Source organism: Numenius arquata, chromosome 1 (genome assembly GCF_964106895.1).
Source record: "Numenius arquata chromosome 1, bNumArq3.hap1.1, whole genome shotgun sequence".
NCBI classification, from domain to species: domain Eukaryota; kingdom Metazoa; phylum Chordata; class Aves; order Charadriiformes; family Scolopacidae; genus Numenius; species Numenius arquata.
In genome coordinates, this window is record NC_133576.1 from 53,524,887 (window position 1) to 53,548,288 (window position 23,402).

General features: G+C 56.3%; 2 protein-coding genes across 4 annotated transcripts in view; one reads left to right on the top strand and one right to left on the bottom strand.

The window, feature by feature from the left end:
- Positions 1–6,819: 6,819 nt before the first annotated feature.
- On the top strand, positions 6,820–14,003 carry ARX (aristaless related homeobox). The gene is made up of 5 exons (XM_074153030.1): positions 6,820–7,012; positions 8,144–8,861; positions 10,128–10,173; positions 12,157–12,491; positions 13,763–14,003. The coding sequence occupies exons 1-5, from the start codon at positions 6,820–6,822 to the stop codon at positions 14,001–14,003; spliced, it is 1,533 nt and encodes a 510-aa protein (XP_074009131.1).
- Positions 14,004–19,164: 5,161 nt separating this feature from the next.
- Positions 19,165–23,402, bottom strand: part of POLA1 (DNA polymerase alpha 1, catalytic subunit) — a 205,437-nt gene continuing 201,199 nt past the window's right edge. For all 3 annotated transcript variants that reach the window (XM_074144632.1, XM_074144623.1, XM_074144615.1), the window contains exon 37: positions 19,165–20,475. In XM_074144632.1, the coding sequence (XP_074000733.1) occupies positions 20,303–20,475 (173 nt within the window). In that variant the 3' untranslated portion in view covers positions 19,165–20,302. The remainder of the gene's footprint in view (positions 20,476–23,402) is intronic.

The following is a 23,402-nucleotide window of genomic DNA, read 5'->3' on the forward strand; positions in this document are numbered from 1 at the left end:
GCGGTGTGAACGCTTGCAGAAAACCCACATCCAGAGTTGCCCACGGATGCACTGAGGAAACCCAGCTGTTGCATTCACACACACACACACACCTATTTGCACAACCAGTGTGTTACTGGCGCAACAGGCGGGTAATGCGATCAATACCGGGGGCTTTATTTGACCAACTACAGCTAAACAACAGAAACCATTTGCAGCCAAGCCCTTCTGTTATTCTTCTAAAGGAACTGCTGGAGCATTTGAGATAACAAATACATTTGAGAAAACGATGCTCTCGCTCATGGATATTCCACGAGCAGAAGAGGAGCACACGTTTGACAAATAAATTATTTGTTATGAAGCCTGTGCTTGGTTCTAGTCAGCACACACAAAAGAAAATAACACAGAAGGTATAATGTTAAATAAGCCTATGATCATAGTTTTAATTTTTTTAGACCACTGCACCTCTGCATTAGGTGCACTTTTTTTAGACCACTGCACCACTGCAATAATAATTCCACTGAGTTTCTAAGGATTACTGCAAGAAAGCTACCTGAAAGCTGCTGTCCATGGGTTTTCTAGGGTCAGAAGAACCATATCTCCATCCATCACCCAATCTCCTGGAAGACAGAGTCGTAGGGCTGCAGGATGCAGAGCTCCACCCAGTTGCTCTTATATTTAGCCAAACCATTTACATTAGGTGAAAATACGTCTTCCAGAAATGCACTGGTCTAGATTCAAAGCCATGTGGTGCCAAGGAATCCACCATTTCCTTGCAGAAACACAGGTGCAGGCAGCTAGAGCTTGTGGAGATGTGGGAAGGCTGAGATCCTCAACACACACAACACACATGGGAAGGGGATGGAGAGGAAAAATGGGAAGTTAGGGGGCTCCCAAGTAAATCTGAAAGCCTAGAAAAGGCCTCTGGAGTACTCTAAGGACTCAGGATGACAACGTGACAGGACAGAAAGCTGGCAAAAGGGACAGAGACAGTACTGATGGCATCACAGCCTCAGCCAGCAAACTGCCAGCCCTGACGGGATTTCATGATGCTGAGCACTTAGGAGCAAAACCAAAATTGGAATCAATAAAGAGAGCGAGCCGTGAAGTACCAGTAAGGTTAGTAACCTGGAGGACACACATGCCTCTACCCAGCTTCAACTGCCAAAGCCAAACCTGAGGCACAAAGGAGAGGAAGGCACATAGCCTCCAGGAGGAAGAGCAGGCTGTGGAAGGGTTGCACTGCCAAGCTGCATGTCCAGCTCCATTTTTCCAAATCACTTCCAGGAACGTTGGTTTGGTGACAAGGTTCAAGGAATAAATAAGTTAAATGTAGTAACTAAATCCAACAAAGTTATTGTCAGTGACAGGATTTCTGAGAGACATCACCACAAACCCGCGCTAGCAGGGACTGCTTTCTGGGCTCATGGTCACGCAAAAAAAGGGACAACGCAAAAGTGAGCTGGGAGTGCTTCTGGAGTATGGACCAGAGGAGCAATTTAGAGTTATTGGAAGTGAGGAAACAGTGGAAGAGAAACAAAGGTGAGACACATTCACCTAAAGCTAACTGCTCTTCTCTATCTGTAGTGAAAACCACGTTAACAGAAAAATAAACCACCAAGTAATTAAAAAAATGACACCTGAATAATACAAAAGGATTCAAAAACTACTTTTTTGAATATGAAACGAGGCCCAGGTTCTGCCCACACATAGGCACAGGCTAAATATTTAGTGTATGAATAATTATTCCAGAGTCACCACCACTGCTGATGTCAGTCCTCTGTCCAGATGCAAGTTAATGCAGAAATCGCTCCCTGAGCTTGCACCGAAACCAAAGCGAGCAACAAAAGCTAGGACTGCTTCAGAGACGGAAAAGCAGCGGCACTGTGAGCCGCTGTGGCCGAGCCAAACTGAGCCCGGGCAGTCCAGGTACCTGTGAAGTGAGGATGTGGCTACACACACCGCAGCTGACCTCCTGCCCGCTTGCCTGGGGGGTGAGGGAGGCGGGTGGTATCCCTCCGTTCACCCCTGGAGCAGGCGCTGCAGGTGCTGCAGCCTCACGTCCAGAGGCACAGGTCCCAGGAACCAAAGAAAAAGGCTGATGAGGGTCCTGAAAAAGCAATACTTGCAAAACGAGTTTTTCTCTTGGGTGTGAATTCAAAGGTGCTTAAGTCCAACACCACCCTGCAAAGCAATTTTGGTGCGGTGCCCCAGTGATCGCTACTGGGTATAGATTATTCGACATTTAAATTAGCAGTCTGCAATAAGGGGATAATATTTATCCTGCCTTAAATGAGAAGGTGGTTAAGCCACGGAACTCAGAGATGTATTCAGGTGACCAGTGACTTGGCAGAGCTCCAGGGGACACACAGAGATGCTGGTTCTCCCCCAGCTGTCTGACTGTGGCTGTTGGGAGCATGCAGCTGTGCTGTGGTCCCTCATTACTGTCTGTTAGTCTGTTACTGTCTGTTAGCCAATTTATTTTTTTTTTTTAAGTGATAAACAAGACCCTTGCAGAAGAAGCGAGCAAGGCTGCTTCTATGCTAGTTCTGGTGGTGCAATCAAGGACAGTCCTCTGCCCATTTTCAGGCTCAGGGCTGAACTGTGCATAGTCAGGGCTGCACCCAGAAGAGGTTTTGGAACAGCATTCTCCATAAAGGTGAAAAATATATCTTAAATATGAGTTGAGACAACGCTGCCATGAGGCTCGCGGGGGGAGTCGTGTGCCGGTTCACGACATCTAAACGGCACCAGGTGTTTCTCCGCTGCCCGGTACCACGGGAGAAGGGGCATCTCGCCGCCCCCATGCCCACGTCTAGTGCTTTTGCGCACAGGACCGTAACAGTGAACATTGCGGGGGGGGGGGGACGGGGGGACGGGGGGACGGGGGGGGGGGGACGACACTGCAACTAAATCGCATCTGTAGAAGACCGAGGGTCTGTGTTTAATCCTCCGGCACGCCCGGGCGTGTGGAGCTTCAGGCTCTGCTGTTCGTCCGCTGGCCCCGGACTGTGGCTTCTCCAGCGCAGAGCCAGGAGCAGGCTGGGGCCAGGGCGCCCAGCACGTCGAGGAAAGGGGGAGGAAACCACCGAGAAACCCGAGAAGACAGGTAGAGGAAACGCGGTTTCTGTACCTCCCTCCCTACAGCTCCTGCACATTTTTTTCCCCCATAAGGTAAATGGTGATAAATCAAGCACTGGAAGATTTTAAGTAGTTGTCATCGTTTTCTTCTCCATTGGAAAGGCGGGGGCGGGGGGGAACCCATCTTGTGTTAAAGCCTGGCTATGGGCTGCGCCTGCCGCGGCGGCTCCACCCCTGAGCGGGGCTCGCAGGGAGAGAGAACCCACCGGAGGGGTCCCCGACTTCAGCAGCGGCAACGTGGGCTGCGGGAGGCACCGGGCACGGGATGGGCCCAAACTGCTCACGGACTTCAAGCTGTCGTTTGCTCGGTCGGCGACAAACTTGTGCCCGTGGTGGCAGCCGCAGAGAGGCGACCTCCTCTCCAGCCAAGACAGCCACTGTTCCCTGCAAGGTTAAAACAGTCTCGCACTGAGCCTTGAACCGATTCTGAACGTTTTCAACCGCTTCGGCTGAAACCGATCTTAGCCCTATCTCCGCCGTTAAGATCAAACACCTTTCCCCAAGCGTGACAGAGAACTGCCATTTCGCAGCCATGTCTCCTCACAAGGATGGTTTCTGCGGGGGGAAGCGGCTCGGACGATGGGGCGGTGTATAACGAGAAAGGAAGATAAAAGGCGGGGTGGGGGGAGGAATAAAACCTCAAACCCCACTGGAAACAGAGGCCCGGTGCCGCCGGAGCGTGGGGCAGGCCCGGCAGAAGGGGATGCGCTTCTGCGGGAACCGCCGCGGGCAGCCGTCGGGCGGGAAGATGGCGAGGGGCAGCCTTGACCGGGCCGGGGGGTGGTCCCTGGGCGCAGGTGTCGTGTCCCCCCCCCCGCCCCCGACCCCGCTCCTGCTGTGGGAAGCGGCGGTTTGCAGGGAGGGCAGCTGGCCCAGGTGGCCGGTCGCCGGCAGTCCCCGGCCAGGACGGCAACGCCGTTACCGGCCCGCCCGCGCTCCCCCGCCGTCCCGCTCCCCGGGGCCGGAGCGGAGCCGGGCGCTGGTGGGTGCGGAGGGTCGCGGAGGCCGGTCCCCGGAGTGAAACCCACCGCGGAGCCCTCGGGTGCGCGGAGCCGGAGCGAATATCGTTCGGGCAGCGGTAGCCGAGGGTGTTAATCTGGGCTGGCTGGAGTGAAAAGAGGCAAATATTTCCGTTTGTGCCCTCCTGCCTCTCTCAGCACCGGCTGTCAGTCCCCGGGCTTGTTATCCGTACAAGGCATCAGTTTGTTTGGCTGAGCTCAGCAAGGTTTTCTTCTCCGAGCAGAACTATAATTGCTGTAATTCTACTGTATCATTTGGATCATTGCAGTATTGTTGTTTTCGCTCTCTCGTTCTCTCCCCCTAACACTGCAATAACGCGCTCCAGTGTTAAATTAGCAGGTTGCAGGGGGAAGGGAAAGAAAAAAAAAAAAAAAAAAAAAGGAGAGGGAGAGACCATAAATGAATGAAAGTTTGTTTAAAAAAATAAATAAAACAACAAAGTGACTTGGCAGAGGCGAGCTCGCACCGCGAAGCATCCTCGCCTGCGAGCGGGACTGCCGCCCTTCCTCCCCGCGCCCCTGGCCGGCCGGGGCCGCTCTCCCCGGGCAGGGGGTGCCGGGCCGCGGGGCAGCGGGGCCGGCGGAACCCCCCCGGCCCGGCCCGGGCACAGAGGGGCGAGGGAACGGGGTGGGGAGAGAGTGAAAACAAGCTGCAGAAGGCCGAAAGGCCGCGGCAGGGCTCCCTGCGCTCAGTGCCTCCCCTACAGCCCCCGGCACCCGCCCGCCGCCGCCCCAGGTCGCACCGCCGGCGGCAGACGGCGGGTTTCGGCGCTGCCGGAGCCCTCGCAACTGCCGCGCCGAGGGTCCTCCGTCCCCTCCGACTTCCACCTGTGCCCCTGAGCCCTCGGGTAGCCGGGCAGGCGGCACGGCAGCCCTACCCGTACCTGCTCCGCCAAGCGCGGTGCCGCGGCTCTCCGGCGGCGGCTCGGCCGGCACCCGGCAAGGTACCGGGAAGGCAGATGCGGGCCGGCCTTCCCTCCAGAGGGAGCGCCCGGCCCGGCCCGGCCCGCCCGTGGCTCCGCGCAGCTTCGCCCGGGCAAAAACCCCGGCGGGAAAACCCCGGCGGAGCCACCGGCACGGCCGAGGAGAGAGCAAGAGGCGGCAGCTCCTCTGCGCGCCGAGCTTCCCCGAGGGTGCCTGTGGGTCTTCCTTTCCTTCTTTTGTTTTTTTTGTTTGTTTTGTTTTGTTTCGTGTGTTTCCTGGTTTGTTTCTTGGGGTTGGGGGTTTTTTCTAGTTACTGAGTTGGTTTGCACTCGAGCCGGGGATGGCAAAAGCTCCCGAGAGCTGACGGCAAACGGCAGCTTTCCGTCCCCCGCACACTGCGAAGCCGGGCCCGGCTGTGGCCACCCCGCCGGGAAGCGCACGTCGGGGCGCTCCCCGCCGGCATCGGGGTCGGGGGAAACGAGGGGGGAGGAACGACGGGCAGAAGCCCTGCGGGGGCCCGCTCGCAGGGAGGGGACGGCTCTGGGAGTAGCGCTTGTCCCTGCACGGCATGTACGGACACACAACGACAAAGCCTGGGAGTGTGCGTGGTGCCCACGCCCGCACGGACACACACAGGCACTTGCTTCTCTTGTCTCTTAATTCGCGCTGGTTAAGCAGCTACGAGACGCGAGATCCGCACGGGAATTGCTGTGCGGGGGGAGAGGGGGGGAAATGGGGCTCAACGAGGGAATCAACCGAGCGAGCGGGCGGGTTATTGGGGGTTGCCGAGAGCGGCCTCTCCGACGTGCCCGCGCTTGCGGGAGTGCGGGGCGCACATGCGAGCAGGGGACACGCCGGCGGCTGTAAGGTGCCGATCGAATCTGATCCCGAACTGCCCAAGGGGCGAGCCTGAGCTCGCCCGGGGTGTCGCCGCTGAACGGGGGAGGAGAAGGAGGGGGGATAAAAGAAAACCAACAACCCTCAGAGGTCTTCCCGCCCCGAAGCGGCGTGGAAGAGGCCTGCGGAGAGGAGATGTGCGTGCGGGGCAAGGCGCGGGCGGTCGGGGCGGGAGGGGAGATGCCAGCCAGCGCCGCGCCGGGCTGCGCTCCCGCTGCGCCGGGGACGCTGCCCCCGACTCCCGCCGCGGCCGGGCCCCGCCGCCGCCGCCGCCCGGCTGCGTGTCACGGCCGGAGCCCCGAGCGCGGACCCCGCTATTTTCAAACACCGGCGGCTGCGCCGCGCAGCTCCGGGGGGAGGTGCCGGGGGGAAAACACGGCGCGGATCTCTCCCCCCGGCGGGGCCCGCCCGGGGTTAGGGCCGAGCCGAGCGGGGAGCGGGGCTGCCGTCGGGGGAAAGAACGGGGCGAGGCCTGCCGCGGGGGCTCCGCCACCGCCCACCCCGGCCGCCCCCCGACGGCTCCCCCGAGCGGGCCGTGGCAGGGCGGGGCGTGGCGGGGCGTGGACGGGGCGTGGCGGGTGGGGCGTTGTGGAGCGCGGCGCGGCGCCTCGGGGCGGGCGCCGATCCGGGCGGGTCCGATCCGGGGTTTGCCGGGCGCCGTCTCGTCGGCGTCCGCCCGGCCTCCGCCGGCAGCCAATCAGGGGGCGGCTGCCCGCACGTGGAGCCGAGGGGACTCAAGAGCGCCGCGGCCGCCGCTCACTCCCCCCGTGACGGGTGTCCCGGCGGCCACAGGGCAGCGCCGCGGGGGCCTCCGCCGCAGCCCGCCCCGGCCCCACGGCACGGCCCCGCCGCCGCCGCCATGAGCGGCCCCTACCCGGAGGAGAGCTGCGCCGAGCGCCCCGAGTGCAAAAGTAAATCGCCAACTTTGCTGTCCTCCTACTGCATCGACAGCATCCTGGGCCGCCGCAGCCCCTGCAAGGTGCGGCTGCTGGGCGCCGCGCCCAGCCTGCCCGCCATCGCCGCCCGCCCCGACACCGACAAGGCCGCGCAAGGTAAGCCCTGCCGCCGCCACCCCGTCCCGCTCGCCCCCGCTCCCTTTCCTCGGCGTCGGGCAGGGCAAGGCTGGCTGCTCCCCCGACTCCTTCCCGCCCCGCCGATCCCCGGGCAGCTCCTGCCGCTCGGCCCCGGAACCCCGCTTCCCGCCCGACCCCGGCCAGGCGCCGCCTCGGAGCCGCCGCCGTTATCCCGTTACCCGGCTCGTTAGCGGCTGCCGCGCTGCCGGGGAGCGCGGCCAGAGCCGTGCCCGAAATTCAGTCGGGTTAATTCCGTGCAGGTCGGGTACCGCCGCCGTGGGCTGCTCTTGCTTTCGATATGTGCGTAATTGTTTTAAGCTAAAATAATTCGGTGAGAGCCGCGATCCGTGCGGGAAAAGGCTCGTCCGTTCGCCCTAAACCTGTAACGGATCCCGGCGAGGGAGCCAGGGGCCGCGCCTGGCAGCGGACAGGGAGGGAATAACGGGGCGCTGGCAGCCGCCGCCCCCGGCCCGAAGTTGGGATCAGCCCCTCCGGGGCCGCGGGGAGCCCGGCGGGGTAACTCTCAGGGACGGCCTCCCTCCCGCTTTCCCCCGTTTCCCCGGTGTTCACAGCCCGGTGGGTTTTCTTTCCTCCAAAACCAAAAGGAAACTTGGGGGGGAGGTGAGGGGAGAGGAGACGATAGGAGGGAGGAGCACAAAAATAAAATTCAATTAAAAAAAAAAAAAAAAAAAGCGGACGAGCCCCGGCCGCCCCTCGGGCAGAGTCATCGGGGCCAGCGCTGCCCCGCCGTGCGGGACGGGGCCCGGCGGTGGCCGCTGCCGGGGGCTGTCCAATTCCCCAGAGCCTGTCCTGCCGCTGAGCGGGGCGCCCAGCCGGGCTCTGCGGCGGGGTAGAATTTCTGCCCAGGCCGGGAGCCGCGGTGGGGGCCGGGGCCGGTCTGAGGGTATGGGGGAAGTAAGAGGGGTCTTATCTCGGTGTGGGGTGGAAAACTGCAGGGGTGGGTCTTGCCCTGCGCTCTTCGCGCTGATCCCACTGACCGTGTCTCTCTTTCTCTTCCCCTCCCCCCCTTCTCTCTTCCCTCCGCACCCCTCTCCCCCAACTCCTGTCCGACCGCTGCGGCCGCCTCCTTATACCCCCCTCCCGGCGCAGGGTCCCCCAAGGGCAGCCCCCCCTTCGAGCCGGCCGAGCTGCACCTGCCCCCCAAACTGCGCCGGCTCTACGGGCCGGGCGGGGGCCGGCTGCTGCCGCCGGGGGCGGCGGGGCCGCGGGGGGACCGGCCGGAGGGCCGGCCGGAGGGGGGCGCCGGCCCCGTGCCTGCTGCCGCCCCGTGGGACACGCTGAAGATCAGCCAGGCCCCCCAGGTCAGCATCAGCCGCAGCAAGAGCTACCGCGAAAACGCGCCCTTCGCGGCGCCTCCGCCCGCCCGGGACGAGCTGGGCAGCCCCGCCGCGCACGTCGAGGAACGGCCGGGCCCCGCCGCCCCGACCGCCGAGGAGGAAGAAGAGGAGGAGGACGAAGAGATGCTGGAGGAGGAGGACGAGGAGGAAGAGGAGCTGGAGGATGACGAGGAGGAGGAGCTGCTGGGAGAGGACGGCGGGGGGCTGCTGAAGGAAACCCGCCGGGGCGCCGCTGCGGCCCCCGGGGCGGAGGGCGGGGATCTGTCCCCCAAAGAGGAGCTGCTGCTGCACCCCGAGGACGGCGAGGGCAAGGACGGTGAGGAGAGCGTCTGCCTCTCGGCCGGCAGCGACTCCGAGGAGGGGCTGCTCAAGAGGAAGCAGCGCCGCTACCGCACCACCTTCACCAGCTACCAGCTGGAGGAGCTGGAGAGGGCCTTCCAGAAAACCCACTACCCCGACGTCTTCACCAGGTACCGGCGCCGGAGCCCCGGCGGAGCGCGGAGCGGGCGAACCCCGTGGTGGGACGGGACGGGGCCGCGGTCTGCTGCACCTCGTCTCCAAACCGGGTGACTCCAGCCCCGGGCACCCTCGGGTTGGGAGGGGACGGGGGAGCAGGTCCGGGTTCCCGGGGGGGACCCAGGGCAGCCAGCGCCGGGCAGGCTCGCCTGGAGGCAGCCGCCGGGGCGCTATTTTTACCCGCTGCCCTCCTCCCCCCTCGCTTCGGCCGCCGCCGGGATCGGTTACGCGCTCCCCGTGGGGCTGGACCCCGGCCCGGCCCGGGGAAGCCCCGGCAGGGGCTGACATCAAAGCGCCGCTGCCTAAAAATACCGGCCCGGCACGTCGGGGCCTCTCGCTGCCCAGAGCTGCCCCCGAGGGGCCCGGCGGGGCCCGGCCCGGCTCTACCGGCGCTTTCGGAGGCATTTTACCGATGAAAACGGGAGCCGCGCGGCGCGGGTCTGGCCGGCGGCTGCTCCGCGGGAAGCGGGCGGGGAGCGAAGCGGAGCCACCGGCCCGCTCCCGCGCTGCCTGAAAGTACCCCCCCCCCCCCCCCCCCGTAGCCCGGAGGAGGGTTGAGACTCCAAAGCCCGTACTTTTCGATCGGCGAGACTCCCCCCGGTTTCTCGTTTGTTTTCCCGGAGAGGGGGCCGCGGGGGCGTTTTGTGTCCCCCATCCCCCCCGCCCCGATGCTGCACATCGTCCGTGGGACTCACCTCGGGGCCGGCCGCGGGAGCGGCTGTTCGTGGGGGGTGGTGTATTAAAATACCGCTCTTTTTTTTGGTCGGTGTTTTTACGGCTTTGGCTTTTGCTCCGGGGCTTCCCATGCCCGGCGGCGGCGGGGCCCCGGCTAAGCTGGGAAACGCTCCTCTTTTGGGTACGGAGCTGATGAGCGGTTTTCTAACGCCTTAATGGTTTCCGATTTGCCTTAATTGCGGCAATGCGAACAGCGGTGTGTGGCGGCTCAGCTGCCGCCCCCCTGCGTCGCCGTTGCGGCGGGGACCGGCTGAATTTGGGGAGCGGCGGGGAGAGAGGTGCTAAGGCTCGGGAGTCCTGTCGGGCGGCCGGGCCGGCTCGGCGACCCGGAGCCGGGCTGAGGGCAGCGGGCAAGCGGTGTCCCGCCGGCCCCGCTTCCCCCGGGGCACCGGGATTTCGGGCCCGTTCGGGGGTGGGGGCGCAGAGCCGCGGGCTGGGGGGCGGCCGGTGCCCCGGGCTGACGGCGGCGTGTGTGTCTCCCCCAGGGAGGAGCTGGCCATGAGGCTCGATCTGACCGAAGCCCGAGTGCAGGTGAGTGGCGGCGGCGGCGGGACCGGGGCCGTGAGCGGAGCGTCCCTCGGGGGGCGCCCGGGGAGAGGGGGGCGAGGGGGTGTCCCCGGCCCTCCCTGGCCCCGGCAGGGCCGAGCCGTCGGCTGGCGAAACCCTGTGTGATTAAAAGCCCCACGGGGCTCCGGTTGTTAGCGAGACCCGCTCGGCCGCAAGCCGGGTATTTGGCCGCCATCAAATCTCCAATCGGGCTTCATAAAAGCCCACTTAGTGCTAGAACAAACAGGGCCATTTGAAGGCGAAATGTTGTTTGATTTCCTCTCCGCCTGCACAAGGAGCTGGCTAATGCTATTTGATTTCCCATTTTTGATAGCAATAAGCCTGCATTGATCTAATAGCGAGTGAGTGCAATGCTATTAAAGGTGTTTGCCGCCCCATACCAGAGTGCATTTCCCAACCCGGGTCTCATAACCAAAGAGACGATAAACATTGGGATGCCCTGATTGCCAACAGAAAACAGATGTCTCTGGGTTTGAAGCTGAGCAAATCACTTTACAGTTAAAATCGGGCGCTGATAAAGCATAATAAATTCCATATGGCTCATTTAATACACAACAGCTTCTTGCATTAGAGGGGCTAATGATGAGATTTGTCCCCTCCTTTCTGTTGACACATTTCTCCATTGTCAAACAGAGATGTGACAGCAAATCAGTATTTTCAGCTCAGGGGAACAAGTCGTGGGAAAGTTAAATAACTTTTAAAAAAGAAAGACACCCCCTTTCTCTCTCCTCTATTCACGGGAGAAGATGTAATTAAGGGAATATGAATTATGAGAGTCCCTTCGTTTACCTTTGGGTGTACTCAGACTTATTAATTCAATAAGGGGGAATTGCAGCGAGGACAGCTTGCTAATTGAGTTTTAGCTGGGAGAGACGCTCCCTTCGTGCCAGGCTGTTGGCTTCCCCGCGAACGCGATGCCTCTTCTTGCGTGGGTACCCAGATGAGCGCGCGTGGAGATCAATTCTCGCTTTACAACTGTCCGGAGAGACCCGCAGCGCTGCCGCGTTTCCCGATTCCCGGAGAGAAGGGATTTCACGCTGGGCTTACAAAGCCGACCCTGACAGGGGAAACTCAGCCCACACCGGCCCGAAAAAATTGACAAACGCGTGTCCCTCTCAAAGTCTCTCTCCGTGGGTGCATGTGATGCCTCGCACTTGGTTATTAAGCGAATATTTTATTTTCCTTTGAAATGCGGAATTTTATTGTTGTCCTCTACCTCTTTCCTGTTTTAAGCCCATGTTAGTTCACGATTTTTCCTTCGGGGGAGGGGAAAAGGGACAGCAATGCGGCGGCGTCCTAACTAACTTTCGTAAAATAGATCTTAAAAGGGCAGCCTGGGAACGTCTATTTGCTGCTTCGGTTGCCTCGCAAATTATTTTTTCGTTTCAGACGTCAGTGAAATCACGATTTTTTTTTTCCCCCTCGCTCTAAATCTCAAGGAGGGGGGGTGAAAAAACAAAAGACCTCCCTGTTCCCCAAACGAAATAATTTGTAAATATTCCCTTCGGCGAAAAAAACAAAAGCTGCGGAGCTCCCCGTGTGGGTGTGCGTGCGGAATAAAAAAAAACCCGCTTCGTCCCACCGGGAAATCGTTTTCCCGCTGTTCCAGCGCAGCGAGAGCGCTGCTGCCAAGCGCCCTCCGCCCCGGCAGCTGCCCGCAGCCCCGACCGGCCGGCAGACGGGCGGGGTGGGGGATGTTAAACCACTGGGGCCCCCCCGGGAGCCCCGGGCGAGGCCGGGGGGGGAGGGGGGCACCGCAAGGCGGCTGCGAGCCCGTGGGGTGGGTCGGCACCTCCCGGGGCTGCAGCGCGGCGCTGACACGCGTGGTCCCCGGCAGCCGTCGGGGCGGTGCGTGGCTCCCGCGGGGCTCGCCCCGCCGAGGCCGCCGGCCGGCGTTATTAAAACCCTTGTTTTTTGTTTTTTGTTTTTTTTTCTTTTGGCTTTCAGGTATGGTTCCAGAACCGTAGGGCTAAGTGGCGGAAGAGGGAAAAGGCTGGGGCTCAGACACACCCCCCAGGTTTGCCTTTCCCTGGTCCCCTGTCAGCAACTCACCCCCTCAGTCCATACCTTGATGCTAGTCCTTTCCCTCCTCACCACCCAGCTCTAGACTCCGCCTGGACCGCCGCCGCCGCTGCCGCCGCGGCCGCCGCCTTCCCCAGCCTGCCGCCGCCGCCCCCCGGCTCCGCGGCCCTGCCCCCCGCCGGGACCCCCCTCGGCCTCGGCACCTTCCTGGGCGCCGCCGTGTTCCGCCACCCCGCCTTCATCAGCCCCGCCTTCGGCAGGTACCACCCGCCCACGCGAGAACCGGCGCCGCGCGGGGGACCGGCGGGGCGGGGGGAAGGGAAAGGGTGTGGGTGGTGGGGACAGCCGCCTCGGGGACGCCGCCGTCGCCCGTGCGGCCGCCTGGCGCCGCCCGCATAACGGCGCGTCCCCACGCGGGACCCGTCTCGCGCGGGCCGCCCCACAGTTCGAACCGGGAGCGCCGGCCGCCGGCGCCCGATTGGGCGCCGCGCGGGTCACGTGTTGCCGTTCCCGGCCTCTCATTGGGCGAAGGGGGCTCTCACGCCCCCCTCCTCCATTCCTCCCCCCCCCCCCCCCCCCCACTGCCGCGTGGCCGGCGGGTCCCCCGTGGGGGCGGCCGGTCCGCGGGCACCGTGGGCGGCGGCGGCGTTTGCGGGAAGCCCGGGCATCCCCGCGGGGAGCAAGGGCGGAGCAGCGTCCCCTCGGGGCAGGCCGGCAAAAATTGGTGTCCCCACGCAGAAACAAAACAGGCGTGGGTTGCCCTGAGTGCACGCGTGGCTTCTGCTTTGCTCGGGGAGGGGGGTCGCTGGTATCCGGCGGTCCGGGATGAGCTGAAGTCGTGACATGCCGGGCGCGACCCATGGGGTCTGCCACGGGTGGATTTTTTAGCCGTGGGCGTGAGTGGGTTTGAGCAGCTGCGAGAGGCTCCTGTCAGGGCGAGCTTCCGCGGGCGCCGCGCTCCGGCCTTGCGCGCTCCCACGCTGAGCGTCCGCGGCCAAAGCGGGGGAAGCCCCGGGCGGCGGAGGCTGCTCCCGGGGCCGCCCCGTCGGGGCCCGTAGCGGGGCGCGGGGCCCGGCTCGCCGGGGCCGGCGGCGGAGGCAGAGGCCTGGTTAAGGGACGGGGGGAGCGCAGCCTCCGTAGGACCGGGGGGTTCCCTTATTTTTCCAGCGCTTCCTGGGGAGAACATCCCCCCCCGCCCCGGGAACAGGCAGCCGCTCCTGCCGCCTGCACCCACGGCATCCGCCGCCCCGACAGCAGCAGCCCGGGGGAATCGGCCTCGGCGGTTTTCTTTTTTCCCCCTTTTTTTTTTTTTTTAATTATTATTATTTTTTCAAAAAAAACCCCTTTCGCCTTCCAGCGTCGGGTTGGTTTGTTTTTTCTTCTTCTTTTTTTTTTTTTTGTTTTTTCCCAGCGAGTTTCCTCCCTCCACCCCCCGTCACCACCGCCCGGCGGGGAAGGGGGCGAGTGGGTGCGGGCGGAGCCGGCGTGCCCCGGCGCGGCGGTGACGGCCCTTCTCTTGCTTCCCTTGCAGGCTCTTTTCCACCATGTCCCCCCTGGGCAGCGCCTCCAGCGCCGCCGCCCTGCTGCGGCAGCCGGCGCCGGCCGCCGAGGGGGCGGTGGGTTCGGCGGGTCTGGGGGAGCCGGCCAGCGCCGCCGCCGACCGGCGGGCATCCAGCATCGCCGCCCTGCGGCTGAAGGCCAAGGAACACGCCGCCCAGCTCACCCAGCTCAACATCCTCCCCGGGAACAGCACGGGGAAAGAGGTGTGCTAAGGCACGGCTGCCGGCCGCGGGGGTCGGGGTGGGGTGGATTCGGGGTTGGTTTTTGGTTTGGTTTTTGGTTTTTTTTTTTTTTAGGGGGTGGGGAGAGAGGAAAGAGAGAGGGAGAAAAGAGGAGGGTGAATACACGGATCAAGGTCACCTCAGACAGCACGAATCAAGACCAAACGGGGAAAAAAAAAATAATAATAATTAAAAAATAATAATAAAAATTAAAATAATAATAATTAAAAAAAAGGACCAGCAGCTGAGACTGGGGTAGGTTCTCGAGTTAGGAACTTGGAGACAGCGGGCGCCTTTCGCATCAGCCCTCACACGAGTGAACCGACACTTGCAAGCTCCTTGAATAAGTAACTCCTTGGCTGGTACATTTCTGAAATGTACGACATTTTCATTTCCTCTCTGGGCACTAAGAGGGGAAAAAAGAGAAAGAAAGAAAAAAAAAAAAAGCCCTAATAAAGTTATTATATATTAGCGTTACGTACACTAAATATTTTTCCTTCTGTTTATCTGGCAAGAAAAAAAAAAAAAGAAGAAGAAACAAATAGAATTGTAATTAAGAAAAAAAAAAAAACAGAAAGAAAAGAAAAGGGAGGGGGGAAAGCTACCCACATCTTCTTAAAATAACATCCTAGGGTGTTTGTTAAGTTGGTCTGTTAGGAGCACTGGAGAACTATTTCACATGTCGATGCAGCAAGCTGCATACACTAACCAAGGATGCTGCCAGTGCAGACTGCAAGTAAATTTGATGCTGTAAGATAACCAGTGCACTTAAGGGAAAGGGTATATCTTTTTCTTGTTATATTCTTTATCACTACACCAACCAAGGTTTTTATATCAAACCAAAGGGAAATACACTGCTAGAATATGGACTGTTTAAGTCACTAAACTGTGATTATTGATTCTGTACATACCATTGTTATAAAAAAGAACAGAGCTTTGTATATTTGAAATGTTATAAAACAATTGCACTCAGTGTAGTGTTGTAAAAGTTTGTCATTCTGTAGATTCTTACTGTGTTGTAGATATAATAGGGTTCCTAGACAAATATTTATGTACAAACCCTTTATTTAACTTATTAACTGTAGAGGTTTCTGAAACCCTCAAGAGGCAATGGTACAGTACTTTTTCGTGTAATGTCGTTATTGTTAACACTTTTCCTTGCTATCCGGTGGAGAAGTGCCACGTTCAGAAAATAAACAAAAATATATGTTTAACAACAACAACAAAAAAAATAGAAAAAAAAAAAAAAAAAAAGAAGGAACGGAAGAAAAAAGCCCGGTCCTTGCGGGGGCTGCGGGGCAGCGCTGCGGGAGGCCGGGGCCGGGGGCTGAGCCCCGCCGGGGCGGCCGGGGGCTGCGCACCGCCACCCCCCGGCGCCGTGGACACTTCCCTTCCAAGAAGCGTGGGGGGGCCACGGGTGGCTTGGCCGAGAGCGACTGCCAAAGCCCGGGGCGAGCGAGGTGCCGGCGGCCCCGTTTGCAAGGGAATTTGCAGCTCGCGGGGGCCGGGGTGGGGGAGAGCACCCACGGCTGTGCCCGCCCGCGCTCTGCCGTGGGCACCGTGTCGCGTCCCGTTCCCCTCTCCCCTCCTCCATCCGAGGAGGATGCCGGAGTCGCCTCTCGGTGCCGGCGACCCCACACCGCAGGGAGCCACCCCATGCACCCCCGGGCGAGGACGGGGCAGCTCCGCCGCTGCCGAAAGCCAGGGATGGAGAGAAAAATCCCCAAGGATTTGGGGGAGCGCCTGGCTTGCCCACCCCCGCAACCCCGGCATCCCTCCCGGGGGGCAGGAAAGTTTCTCCAGGCCCGTTCCTTGTCTCTGCCCCTCCCCGTTCTCCCCGGGATGAGCTGCCGGGTTTGGTTTTTTTTCCCCTTTCCTTTCTTTTTCCCCCTTTTTTTTTTGTTTGTTTTGGTTTTTTGTTTGGGGGTGGTTTTTTGGTGGCTTTTTGGTGTTGTTTTTTTGGGGGGTGGGAGGGGACGACGGCGTAGCTCTCCCGTCTGTCTCTTCCCCAACGGGAGCGGGAGAAGAAACGCATTAACCCCCCCGTAGGTCCGGCGCTCGCTGTCCCCCACCGCCCAGGCCCCGACCCCGCGGAGGGCAGTAGCAAACCCGGCTCCCCTCCCCCTTTCCCCGGTCCCGGTGGGCGCCGGTAACCCCCAGATTAAGCCCCGGTAGCCCCGAGGGCCGCCGGCGTTGGGGCGGGCCGGGCCGCCCGAGCGCGTTCCTGGGGCGTTGGGGGGGATATTCTGGGGTGATTTGGTCTAATCGCGGCATCGCTCCACAACGGCTGCCCGGGGACAGGGGAAGAACCCGCACCCCACCCCCCCACCCGAACCCCCCCCCGCCACCTGAGCGCACCAAGGGGGCCCGGCCCGGCCCGGCCCCTCCCGCCGCCCCACGGGGCCGGGAGCCGCCGGCCGGGAAGCGCCGCCCGGAGCAGCCAAAGCCCGTGGGAGCCCGCCGCGACCTTTCCCCGCGGCTCCCCGCTTCCACCCACGGCGTTGCACATCCCCCCGCCCCCCAGCTGTATTTTTGAGCGCTAAAACCACCATAGGCGCGAAAAAAAAAAAAAAAAAAAATTATGGGAAAAATAAGGCTTGTTCCCTGGACGTTATTAACGGTGCAGCCTGAAATATACATTTTTGCCTTAAAGAAAAGGGAATCATTATCGAGCCATTACGCATTAAGAAATGTCATTCAGTCATTTTTTATTCATTCCGCTGAAATCTTCGTAAAAGCCCGAATCATACTTCTGCAAGCAGCAATTTTGTTAATCCAGGGGGTTATTACTCTGGTCCCTTATTAGGATCTATACTGCTGCCAAGCAATCCTATAACCTTCTCAAAAGAAGTTTACCTCCGTGTTATAAAACCAGTAGTGGTATTTATACTGTGCAATAATTAGTGTATTACTTGAATCCACTAACAGGTTCATTTTATCTCCGCACAAAACCCCTAGTCTGCTTATAGAAAGCTTGTGCCTCCTTTGGTGCTGTTAAAGTGGTGAAAGAGTGAATGAAGGCTGGTAGCACTTTCTCCTTTCGCCGTGCCTTAATTCCCATCTCTTTTTGCTCTCATCCAATTAGTGCAGTGTATTAAGCGGTTTATCATCTCATAGTCAGCTATTGAGAGAAACAAGGCGAACACTTTGCAATAGAGCCTGCTCTCCTTTGACACCCTCAGGTACTTACATATTCCACTGTGCTATGAATAATAGAGGAAGAATAGAGCGCTAATTCCCTCATCAAAGAATGCCTTGTCTGCTGCTTTGCTCAACAACACCATTCTGATCAAAAGAAAAGCAATAAAGCTTAGCATAACAAAACGAAACCTACTTATTAGCTTAGTGGTTAAATTAATGCAGAGCCGCTGCTATTCAAAACCAAGGTTTGAAAACAGCCTCCAACAACCTGATAATGCTGCCTTCGGGATGAAGGAATTTTAATCTGAAATTTGAAGCTGGCACAGATGAGTTAATCTATTAAACTGCTATAAGGAGGGTGCGGGAGAACTATTCAATTAAGGCACATTTAAAGGTGCTCGGCGGAAGACGGGGAAGGACGCGAGAGGGAAGATGGGCTCCCGTTCGGCCTTAGGGAAAGTGCCTTTGACGGGGGGGGGGGGGAGGGGGGGGAAGGAGGGGGTTTTGGCACAGCCACAAACGGGTTTGCGGAGGGGGATGTGTTTTTCATATCACATATGTCATCAGCGAAACCTGGCTACCGTCTCCGTATATCAACACTCCGCTTCCCCAAGCGCAAATAAATACAAATAAACACAAACCTTAATTTTAACAGCCTTGGAGGAGGAGGGGGGGTGTGAGGGGGGGGGGACAGGAATGAGGGACGAGAGGAGAGGAAGGAAGGGAAAGCGATCGGGGCCGGATCGGTCTCAAAACGCAAACCTCCCAACTTCAATCCTTCCCAAGTTAATTCCAGCGCTGCATTTACCAGCTCCATTTAATATCATTTAATATTAAACGCTATAACGACGATTTTGCGTTTCCCCAGCCTTTCTCCGGGGCCAAGCTGAGGCGCGGTGCCCGGAGCGTATTAGAGAGAGGGGGGGGGGAAACCCAGTTTACTCCTTGCCAAGACTTCAGCTCTGATCTGACCAACTCCGCTGAGAGGAATCAAAAATTGCCTCAATTCGGGGAAAAAGCCCCAGATTCCCATTCCCGCCCTCCCCCGCCCCACCCCGGGACTGCGGCTGGCTGGGGTTGCGGGGGGGCTCCCGGATTTTGTCCCCCGCCGCTGCCGGGAAGCGGGAGGGAACAGCCCCTCGCAGGGCTACTACTGTCTGCTGCTGCGCCCTGCACAATCATTGCACAACACTCTCATTTAATCTAAACATCCCTAAACTTGCAAATTAACAGGCTCTTCAGCCGTAATTATACAGATACATACAAGTGCCACAGGGTCAGGTTATGCCATATCTATCCATTTTATTTGTATACCTAACGTTTGGAGGAGAAGGTCACACTTTTCACTTTCCTAAGGCATTCTACCCGGTTAATATCAGTAATATCTTCATAATCCTAATTGGGTTGGACAGGAAAAATCTAAAAAAAACCTGCGTGAAATTACAGGAAGCCAGGATCTTTCCAAGAGCTGCGACATCAACAACGTGTCATCTAGGCAGCAACACCTTCTCTCCAGGGCAAGCCCCCAAATGAAAGTCTCTTTTACAATAACCCAACTAAACACGTTGGGAAGGAGTGACAGCTCGCCAGGGGTGGGACAACACCAACACAAACCCAGGGATCGAGTAGGAGCAATTTCTCGTGTATTGCAACTCAACGTGAGTAAAAATTAAAGGATTTAGCCCCAAAAGTTGCTCAGAAGACAACTGTGTATTTAGGCATACTCGAACAGCCATGACCCATACGGACACACAGCATCTTCCGATGCCACCTGGGGACAAATGAATGGCATAAAGTACTCTTAACACAGACAGACACACGTATCCCTTCCATACCCAACACGTTCATGCTGATGCTCTTACTTTTTCTTTAAGCTCCCTTTGTTACCGGCCAGCCATCCTAAACGGACACACAAGCCCATCTGTAAAACCAGGAAAAGTTCGGAGCAATATGACCTCGCATATTCTGTATTTTCAACAGTCAGATACATGATCAAATCAAATGGTCTTTTACTAGAAAACTTTATTTTTTTTTTTCTTCCAAGTGTTAAGAAAACTTTACATTTTACACTGTTAAAGATTTAAAAGAAAAATTTTATAACCTTACATTAATATCACATCGCAAACTTAACAACGAACATGAGTACAGCAATATTCTGTGTACAAAAGCATGTACCAAAATTTATGCTCTTTTCTGGTCATAACTGCTTGGCATTTTATTAAAAGTAAATGAAAAATACAATTTGTTTATAAAATCTTAAAACCCTCCAATACAGTAATTATTACAGAACAGCAACAATGATTCTCCTCTTTCCCTTCCCCCGTTATTGGTTACAACACCATCCAAAACATATTTTTCCCTGTTGATTGCTTACTTTCAAATAGTTGGCATGGAAAGAAATGAAATACATTTATGTCCCGTGTCTGTACCAAATGGGCTTTGTACATGTGCATGTCTCTCCATCTGTGTAAGAAATTTCCAACATGGAAAAATAACATGCTTAAAGACGCACAGAAAGACTCTTAATAATAAAAAGATGGTCCCTATTTTTAGCACCTCCAGGTTTCAGTCATTCTTTAGCTTTAATAAATTTGAAAGTAAAGCCCCTACCTCTGTTCAGAAGGTATTAGGATATTTAAAGGCATTTAGGTTTAGTATTGTTTTTAATTGGTATGTTTATGATCAGGAAGAAGATAAAACTGTGAAAAGGCAAAACATTAGTGCTCCTACTGAGACCTCTACTAACCTCTCTTCCTGAGAGCACCTCTACTAAATACCCTGGAGCAAAGTCTAGGATCACTTACATTCCAGCAACTCTCACTGGGAATTATCCAATTAAAGCAGCAATTCCCCCACCCCCTTTTTTCCCCTCATAGGTCTAAATACACAACAAAATACATTGCAAAAATCAACGACTCCGTATTTTAATAACCCTGGCTTCTCAAGGAAGAAAAGACTGGAAGATAAAAACACCTCGAATACTTCATGTCCACGTGAATCATACATCCCATTTTCATCATCCGTTTTTCCTCCTCCAAAGAGACAAGATTATTGAAACACCATTGTGCATACTGGAATAGAGTATTGCTTAAGAGATCATCACTGCTAAACAAGGAACTAGCCTCTCATCTCCCTCCATTTTTAATCAATCACTGTCTTTCATTATTGGACTCTCCCACAGATCTTCCTATACTGAAGGTAAAGAGTTTGCCGAGGTTCACTTCTGAGTAGCCACTCGTGGAGAGACATTTGTCTACGGTGCTCTTCAGTCTTTTGTAGGCCTCGGTCACTTCCTTCCTGAGTGGCTTCTTCTTCAAATACTCTAAAAGAACGAAGGCAAAAAAAAACAGAGAAAGATTAAATGACCACAAAAAGACAGTACTTTTGAATTCACTGCTACTGCGAAACACGGTATTTTCAAACGAGGTGAACACTGTAACTAGCAAAGATGACATTTATGGCAAAGCTCATCCCCTGCCTCCCCCCTCGCCCCTGCCCGCAGCTCTGCACCAGCCTGGCTGGAGGTCATGTCAACCTGGTCATCGTGGTGGGGCTGAAGCGGCTCCTGCCAGGAGCTGTCAAGAAGTCCCACTTGCCCGGTACATGTTGTCCAGCTGGAGTGAAATGCGGGTTCACTAAGTCAAATCAGAGAAAGTAAATGGTAACGCATCTGGCTCTGAAAGGGCCTCATTATAATGAGCAGGTGCTTTAACTTCTAAAGAGCTATGCAGAGTCCCCAGGGGTTTAAACTAGGCAGAGATTCTGCCCAAGTTTGACTTCGGAAGGAAAGGAAACCATGTTTCGTTTCTCTCATCCCTGCTGTCGCTAATACTGGCACTGGCACAACCTGGGACAGACTCATGCATTCCTGCAAGCGCCTCGTGTGCAGGACGGGAATCGTGATGCTCGACGCTATGGAGGCACTGGAAGGCAAAAGGGCAATAGCACAAACAGGGGAAATTCCGTGCTATCCTACCCTAAAACAGAGGAGATGTCTCCTAGCTGAGATAACAGGCATCAGGTTCACCTGACACATGAATGAAGAGAGCCATTCCCAAATGCTTGATCGATAATATCAGTGAAGAAATGCCTAGAGTGCAAGACGTGTACTCACTTGTGTGTCTGTGTGTGTGCAAACTCACGTGCACGCGCATGAGTTTGTACATATTTCAGCAGTGAAACCCAAACTGTTCTCTATTTTCTATTTTTTTTTGATTAAATTTTATGCCACCCCCCAAAAAAACCCCAAAACCCAGGGATTCTGTTTGGGTGGTTGTACAGCCTTTGCTTTACAAAGGCTGCAGACAAAGACAAAAAGAGCAAAATATTCTACTGACACACATCAGCGCCAACGTGATGCAGATCTGGTGCTGTTGTGCTCTTCTTTGCCAACCAACTGCATGTTCTAGAAACACCAGCTCCCACCTGGAAGCCTGAGCCTACAGTTACACCTCGGAACAGGCAGCGCTGGACAGTCTGCACCACTGAGCACACAAGAAGGACGTAGTGCAAACCAAGGTGCCCTCCCAGACAATTTCTGCCACGTTACGCTGGAGGGACTCCAGGTCAAGCAGAACTACGAGAGCACAGCACAGGTGCTTAAAGGTTGAGCTTTCAAGCCATTTCGGCGCAGCGTAAGCATGTGTCTTGTGAGCAACCAAGGTGATTCTTCTGTCGCCCATTAGCTTTGCCTAAAAGCTGTTGTCTCATTTCTTTCTGTCACTTTCGCAATGTTGGTACTGCCCTCCTCACGCTTTGAGCACGTAACAAAGGAGCCTCCATCCCCTTTCGCACGGCTTTTACTACATGACACAAGTTAAGGTGAAGAAACAGTCGCCTCTAAAACAGCTGAGTTTATTTGCAAGAAGGGTTTGGAGGGACACGCTGGTTTTTTGAGTCCACCTGTGCGAGGGAAGAAATGACTCACTCCTGTGATGACTCACTTCTGCGATGTGACTGAGATGAAGACGTCCCATCGGACGCACCTTGGTCTCAGCAGCCAAGCCAAGGACTGCCACACGAGGAGAGAGCAGGGAAGGGAGACATGGTAACAGAAATAGCTATTACAATTTTGGGTTTGCGAATTCCTCCTCCCTGAGGATTTATGAATATCTTTGCAGAGCCTCAGGTGTTTTAAGATGAGCTCAGCAGATTAACTACTGCATACAATACAAACAGTAATGTTTTACTGAGCAATTGCCACCTGCTTAGGTTTTCCTTGTCATTCATGAAGTTCCACTGAACTCAATTGCTCTGCATGATGCTATGAAATCTTTAAAAATCAAATTAAAATTTAAATTAGCAATGCCAGTTTGAGTAACTGAATACGTTGATTAAAAGGCCTTCGGTAAGCACCTTTCATGCATCCTTGTTAAGAAGATCTGCATTGTGTTCTCATATTCAGTTCTGGGTATTGATATCGTGAACTTTGGGCAGTAAGCAGAGGAGAATGTCTAACTGAAGATACCACATTCTCACCATCGTCTGGACAGTATGGCATTATGTCTATGAGCAGAATTAAAATTTCCTTAAACTACACCACCAGTACAGTAAAAACTTTGATTACAAGAACCTATTCATGAACAGACTGAAGTCACTACGACATAAACACATTTAATGATCCTGAAATTATTTTAAAGTCGGGTTTAATTAAACAAACCTTGAAAATTGTAATAACCAGATCTATAAAACCACCGAACCCACTTTGCCACAAATTCAGCACTAACTAGTTTATGCATTCTCAAGACAAATGACATACGAAGCGGGTTCACTTGCCACTGCTCACAGCCAGCAAAACTGTGCTCTTTATACCAAGGAACTGTGGAAAACACCATCCTCGCAGCCCAATCCTAGGCTAAAATAGTTTAAAGCTTCCTGGAGCTCAGGAGGGACCAAGGTGAAACGTATCAAAGTGCAGAAACAGCTGGCACATGTGAACAGAGCAGGGAAGCACATTAATCACCAGAACGACCAGGCAAACAATAAACCAGGGCTGAAAGTAGGGAACAAAAATACAGGCCCCTGTACAGCTTGAATTCAGGCTCCAGCCGTCCCGCTAACAGAGCGCTTAGCCTCCCCCCCCCCCAACATTAAATCTAAACTTTAATTATATGCAATAACCTTTCTGACAGTATGCTTCAAACATTTCTTCGACGCAATTACCCTTGTAGAGGCAAGCAGGAAAGGGTGGACTGAAAAAAAATGGAGAAATACGAGGGGCCTCGTTGAAGTAATGAGGCCAATTTTAAG

Coding starts and splice junctions, on each gene's coding strand:
- ARX (XM_074153030.1), top strand. CDS start 6,820: ATGAGCGGCCCCTACCCGGAGGAGAGCTGCGCCGAGCGCCCCGAGTGC. Junction 10,174..12,156: donor TGACCGAAGCCCGAGTGCAG/GTGAGTGGCGGC, acceptor TTTGGCTTTCAG/GTATGGTTCCAGAACCGTAG. Junction 12,492..13,762: donor ATCAGCCCCGCCTTCGGCAG/GTACCACCCGCC, acceptor CTTCCCTTGCAG/GCTCTTTTCCACCATGTCCC.